At 31.5% G+C, this 6749-nt stretch overlaps 1 protein-coding gene across 1 annotated transcript; it reads left to right on the top strand.

The window, feature by feature from the left end:
* Window positions 1–2273: 2273 nt before the first annotated feature.
* Window positions 2274–6069, top strand: LOC110782785 (tyrosine aminotransferase). Its single transcript, XM_021987032.2, has 7 exons — window positions 2274–2721; window positions 3903–4242; window positions 4362–4580; window positions 4678–4737; window positions 4828–4983; window positions 5065–5158; window positions 5739–6069. The coding sequence occupies exons 1-7, from the start codon at window positions 2441–2443 to the stop codon at window positions 5855–5857; spliced, it is 1269 nt and encodes a 422-aa protein (XP_021842724.1). The 5' UTR covers window positions 2274–2440; the 3' UTR covers window positions 5858–6069.
* The last annotated feature ends 680 nt before the right edge of the window (window positions 6070–6749 follow it).

Below are 6749 nucleotides of genomic sequence, written 5' to 3'. Positions count from 1 at the left end.
TGTCAAAATGTTCTTAATGAGGATTGAACCTTTAGTGATTCGCACAATTGATGGTACCGTCCACTTCAGCAAAATGTCTATATTTATCAAAGCAAAGAATGTTATCCATACAATCGTACTGTTCAATATTCCTGTCCACTTCAGCAAAATGCCTAACTTATCAAAGCAAAAAGAACGTTATTCATACAATTATACTGTTCATCTTACCTTGAGTATCTGTATCTAATCCGATATGCATATGGATATTCAAACACTTTATTTTGGGCTAAAACAATGGATAACTTCTCAATTTAGCCTAATCAAACACCTTAAATTTTGACATTGAGGACTTACAAACTCCTGAAATATGTCTATATTTCTTATAGTTTTCAATGTACCGTGCGATTTACAAAAGTAAATTGTAAATTGAGCTTGCAATTTCATACTGACTAGTTGTTGGCCCGTGCGCTAGCGCGCACGGTCCCCCAAGATATAGAAATCTATTATGTTAACAATCGGTGAAAAAATCAGTAAAATTTTAATTTAGGGTTCTATACAACAGCTACCTTGAAGATTCAATGAGCTCTACCCTTTGGAAAAGATAAATGAAGCAGTTAAAGTGACGACCCCAGAAACATCAAACAATACTAAAAATTATACTGCGATATTTTCGTTCATAAGGATAATTTCATCATCTATATAAAATACCAAAGGAATAAAAAATTTGATTCATATTGTATGGAACAACAAAATATTGAGTGAACATGCAAATTACAACATTCAAATAATTCTAGAGTATCAAATTGTTGTTGTTCATACAACCAAAACGCAAAATCAATTTGCCACCAATTCAATTAACATCAACCCTAATTCAATAATTACAAGTGAAAAACATAACCCTAATTTAACAAACCAAAGAAGAGAGTCATAAACCACGAAGAAAGAAGACGAAGTGAGAGTGAGGAGATTCGGGAGGAGTGCAGTGAGTAAGAAAACCTCTCACTCCTAATCGCCTTTGTTAAAGTCCAGTGATACAAAGCATCCGTGAGAATAGAGGAAAGAGAAAAGGTGAAACACAAAAAACAAAGAAGAGGAGTCAAGGCAGGATGTTGAGATTAGTGAGATGAAACATGTGGCAACATCTAACAATTAGGGCAACACTGTATTTATACTGTTCTTGAAGAAGAAGACAAAAAAACGATGAAGGAAAATTGGAGCAATTTCGACAATTAGGGCAAAACCGTATTTACACGGTTAGGAAGAATGACAATAAAATGAAGGAAAATTGGGGTAATTTCGTAATTTAACTATTACAAGAATAATAATATCAACTCAGTGCTTTTATAAGTACGTGTTAGGATTCATTAAGAAAATAAGTTAGACCAGATTTTTTTTCTTCTGACATAGACGATAGAATACTCCCTCCGTATTTAAATAGGAGATACACTTACCATTTCCTGTCGTATTTAAATATGAGATACACTTGCCATTTTTAGTAACTTTTCAACATCATCATCTAATCTATCACTCCGTACTTTATACTAAAACATGCACTAGGAATGACACATGTCGCTTCCTGGTGTAAAATTTCCTTGCCTAAAATATTTTCCTAAAATAAATATCATTTTTATTTTATTTATATTCTCTACCCTTTTTTATAAACTATATATCTATGTATGAAAAAAATATTAGTTTATAAATTATAGCAATAATAGAAACCATGTAATAATAACTTTGCTAAATATTTTCTGATAATATTTTAGTCAAATCGGTTCATTAATAATGATAAATATATTCACTCCATATGTCGCTCAAATTAGCATATTACATATATATAATATTCATTTTAGATGAATAAATTTAAATGAGTATGTTCAGAATTTTTATAATTATGCAATAGTTTGGGTACAATTAGTTAAATATTTTGTAAAAAAAATGATCATAATCCGTACGTGCCTGGGATCTAATCTAGTTAAATAATACTCCCCAATCATCACTACATTAAACAATTAATTTCATAAAACCCCCACGCCACACCCCCTCCAAAATTTAATGATCCCCACTTAATTTACTTGATTAAAATATTTAGCCTAGTCTCATTTATTTAATTGTTTTATTTCATTTAACTATTCTTCTTTAATACTCGTGTTGGTCAAGTGTATTTCTATTTAAATATGGAGGGGGTAATAAACTTTTACTTAAAAAAAAGATGCAGAATTTTGACATCTTTAGCTTTGGCTTTTGTTTGAGTTTTCCTTTGGTGCATTTTGTTTTATAATTCAATATTGGCACTTGGATTCATTTTGGACATAAGCGAAAACTCCAGACACCTCTACTAGTTTTATTTTTTTGCAAATTAGTAGTAATCATCACCTAAAAAAGCAATTAAAGTCCCAATAATACACCCAGCCAGCTTAGAATCTGAGATCCCCTTGAAAAATAAAAACTAAAAAGCGTCGATATGGAAAACAATGGAAGCAAGTTGTGGAGATTGAACAAGGAAGAGAAAAAAGAAGAAGTGAAATCAGGGAAAGCATTAACAATAAGAATAGCTTTAAGTTTGTTATTTGGAAACATTGATTCAAATGATGAGCGTCAAGTAGTTCCAATGGGTCACGGTGATCCTTCGCCTTTCAATTGCTTTCGTACTTCCGTTGCGGCGGAGGATGCTGTTGTTGATACTCTCCGCTCCGCCACCTTTAATGGCTACGCCCCCTTCTACGGCCAACCCCCCGCCAGAGAGTATGCACTATTTCTCTTCTTCGCCACCTTTAATGATTACTTTTGTCCTGATTAATTTAACATGATACTCCCTCGTTTCATTCACCCATATTCTTTTACTCAAATTTTTAACTTTGACCATAAATTTCATTAGCTTATACAACCTCCCTCCCATAATTATAATCTTATATTCCAAATCTAACATCTCATCATTATAGTCCTGTTTTCTTATTTGATCATAAAATATTTCTCATATTGCATTCATTTGGGACCATAAAAAAAAAAAAAAATGCATTGAAAACCTCCCATTTACTAATTCTCCTTTCCCATATACTTTATTACATTTTACCTGTATTATATTCTACTTTCTTGTACAAATTAATCATAAATTAATCATAAATGTAATATATTTCATTTTTTCACACATTGTATTCCACTTTTCTTAAAATTCGTGTTTTTAGTCGACTATAAATTTGAGACAGAAAGAGTAGAAAATAATGGCTCTGTTTGGTTAAAAGTTGTTAGCTGTTAGCTGGGTGACTAGTTGTTAGCTGTTAGCTGGTTTGACTAACTAGTTGTTTATGTAAAAATGTTTAGTTATTAGCTGATAATATGCGAAATGACCATCAAGAATACTTTGTTGTTGGATACTTTATTTCTCATATTAGTATTAGACAATAATCCATTATGTTAATTATCTTCTCTTTATTTTTTTAAATAAGCATAGAATAAATAAAACAAATTTATTTTTCCTTTTACAAAATAAAAAAAATAAAAGATTTTTTTTAAAAAAATATTCTATTTAAAATTTGAATGCATAAATTTTTGATATGGGAATAGAGAAATGTTAGTAATGATATTACAAGCATGATTGTAATATTTTTAATTAAGTACTTCTAACGTATTAATATAAATTTGATTACAACAAGTAACGAGTAGTAAATGGGGTAAAGGAAATAATATGGAATGCTAAGCTTGTTAAGTGTTGTAATTTTAGGCAATATTAGGACGAAATAGTAATTTTACATTCACTTTCTCAAACCTCTAAATGCAAAAAAGATCTTATGTTGAGCTTTTTCACCCCAAAACTCTCATAACCAAATACTCCCGGTTAGGTTTTTGAAAAAGTCAAACCTCTAATACACCTCAAAAAGTAGATATATCTAGGGAATGGTTAATAATGATTAGTGATTGTATTGCAGGGCAATAGCAGAATATATATCGAAAGATGTTCCTTACAAAGTATCAAGAGATGATGTATACTTAACTCTTGGTTGCAAACATGGAATTCAAATAGCATTAACTGGTCTTTCAACTCCTGGTTGCAACATTCTACTGCCAAGGCCAACTTTTGCGATGTATGATGCAGTTGCTGCATATACAGGTCTTGAAGTCCGAAAGTATCATCTTATTCCAGAAAATGGATGGGAAATTGATATAAACTCAGTTGAAGCTCTAACAGATAACAATACTGTTGCTATTGTTGTAATAAACCCTGGTAATCCTAGCGGAAGTGTCTACACTCGCCAACATTTACAGAAGGTGTGCCGTGTGCATGCACTTTTGATCAAAACTTAAACATATATTATATATAGCAAGCAACATATTAGCTTCTTCAATTCTGTTCTTCACTTGGTTTCCTGTTTCATTTTTTGGTGTAGGTTGCAGAAACTGCAAGAAAGCTTGGGTTACTTGTGATTTCTGACGAGGTGTATGAACACATTACTTTCGGTAACAATCCATTTGTTCGGATGGGAGAATTTGCGTCCATTGTTCCTGTTCTTACACTTGGGTCCTTCTCTAAGAGGTGGCTTGTTCCTGGCTGGCGACTTGGTTGGCTTGTCACCACTGATCCTACTGGCTTCTTACAAAAATCTCAGGTTTTTGTACCTTAATTTGTTTTCTTTATAAAACTTGATGATTTTTATTTTACAAGTTATCTAAGAGTGATTGGCTTCATGAATTTCTTCTTATCAGTTTATGGAGCGCGTTAAAGAATTTATCAGCATAAGTCCTGAACCCCCAACATTCATTCAGGTAAGTAGGTTTTATTTAAATTTCTTCAACTTAATTATTGGAAATATTCAGAATGATCCTTAATGCATATAACAAGGATTGTAAGTTTAGGCGGCAGTTCCTGAAATCATTGAGAAGACAGAAGAAGAGTTCTTTTCAAAATGCATCAATGTGCTTGGACAAGATGCAGATATTATCTTTGAAAAACTTAAGGAGATTCCTTGCATTACATGTCCAAATAAACCAGAAGGTTCCATGTTTATAATGGTAAGTAAATCAGTTTTGTTCATGTATGATTATTAATCATATAAGTTAATCAAAGATAATTTAATTTATATTATATTGCAGGTCAAGTTAAATGTGTCTATGTTGAATGACATACAAGATGATGCTGATTTTTGCTTAAAGCTCGCTAAACAAGAGAAAGTCATCATTCTACCTGGTATGAAATTAGTTAGGTGTTCTAAATTCTAATACTATAGATGTTGGATAATACTTGAGTTTTCTTAATCAGATTAATTCGACAGAACATTGTACCTGATCACAAAATTGTACCCAATTGATTGACTTTAATGACCTCTACCAAAATTAACCTTGCCCGACCCAACCCAACCCAAACCAACACAAACTTAGTATGTGAACATTTAATTAAGGCGGAGAAGTGGAAAAGATGAATATAAATGATGATTTTATAATAAAATAATATAAATTAAATTAAAGAGTCACACATGACTAGAGATGTATAAAAAGGTTCAACACGCACGTAGACAATTTGGAGTTAGGCGCGCCTCATTGAAGTGAGACGACCTAACAAACAATAAATAAAAAAATCGTGAAAAGGATTTGCGCCTCAAGAGGCAAACAGCTCTGGCTCCAAACGCCTTGCGCCTCAACGCCTTTTTATACACTGATTTTAAGATGATGACACATAAGGCAGTAAAAAAAAAAAACCTAAACTAATCCGGCTCCAAGTGATGCATTATGTATTCCTAATGTTATAATGTACGTTTATGTACGTATAGGTTCTACTGTTGGAATGGAAAACTGGATTCGTATAACATTTGCACTTGAGCCATCAATTCTTGAAGAAGGTCTTGAAAGGATGAAAGCCTTTTGTCAAAGGAATGCAAAGGCACTTTGAGATTCCTCTTTGGTTTGCAAGGAATGAGATGATCTATCAATTGTTGTTTGTCTCAAGATCTTTATAACATGGATAACTTTAATGTTCAAATTCACCTCGTTTTCTAATGTCATAATCCTTTTTTTTTCCTTTTTAAAGTGTCGTAGCACTTGTATTAATTAAGCACGCTATGCATGTATTCTATTTTATAAAAATACTACTCCCTCCGTTTCTTTTTGTTGTATCCGTTTTCATTTTAAGCGTTTCATATTGTTGTATCCATTTAGAATCTATTCTATTTTTGGACATACATTTTATCCTAAAATACCCTTACATTTCTATCTAATTACCAAAATACCTAAAGATTCTACTCATATTCCCACCTAATTTTCCCCACCCATAATATTTAATTCTTTTCCCTTCCCCGTATACCCACTCTCTCACCTCCTTTATCACTCATCATTATCACTTCTCTCTTTTACCTTATTTCTTTATTATTTTTTCACTCCTTTATTTATTATAATCTCTTACACCCAATCATTTCTCTTACACCCAATCATTACACTTATACCCATACAAACCAAGATTCCAATTTTCTTAAAAACCACACCAGATTCCAAATGGATACATCAAAAAGAAATGGAGGGAGTACTTCGTATATTTTAGCCCGTGTGATGCACAGATTCTATTAAATTGTTAAGTTAAAATAAAACTCTTATATATACCAACAGCTATATTTTATATATTAGATTATATTAGTTTTTTTTTTTTTGGATTGAATTCATTTTAAATTTATTTTTTAATTATTAGAGTGTTTGATTTTGGATGAAATTGTATATGCATAATATTAATAATTAATTAATAAAAATATTTACATGGTACCTAATTATTTATCTACGTGCCACTCGACTTT

The sequence above is a fragment of the Spinacia oleracea genome, chromosome 4 (genome assembly GCF_020520425.1).
Source record: "Spinacia oleracea cultivar Varoflay chromosome 4, BTI_SOV_V1, whole genome shotgun sequence".
Classification (NCBI taxonomy): domain Eukaryota; kingdom Viridiplantae; phylum Streptophyta; class Magnoliopsida; order Caryophyllales; family Amaranthaceae; genus Spinacia; species Spinacia oleracea.
The sequence above is the reverse complement of the archived record's forward strand: the minus strand, read 5'-3'. Positions and strand labels throughout refer to the sequence as shown.

Excerpts from the sequence above, each read along its gene's own strand:
- LOC110782785 (XM_021987032.2), top strand. The coding sequence starts at position 2,441 with ATGGAAAACAATGGAAGCAAGTTGTGGAGATTGAACAAGGAAGAGAAA. Across the intron at positions 4,581-4,677 it reads GCTTCTTACAAAAATCTCAG|TTTATGGAGCGCGTTAAAGA; the intron begins GTTTTTGTACCT and ends TCTTCTTATCAG. Across the intron at positions 5,159-5,738 it reads GAAAGTCATCATTCTACCTG|GTTCTACTGTTGGAATGGAA; the intron begins GTATGAAATTAG and ends ATGTACGTATAG.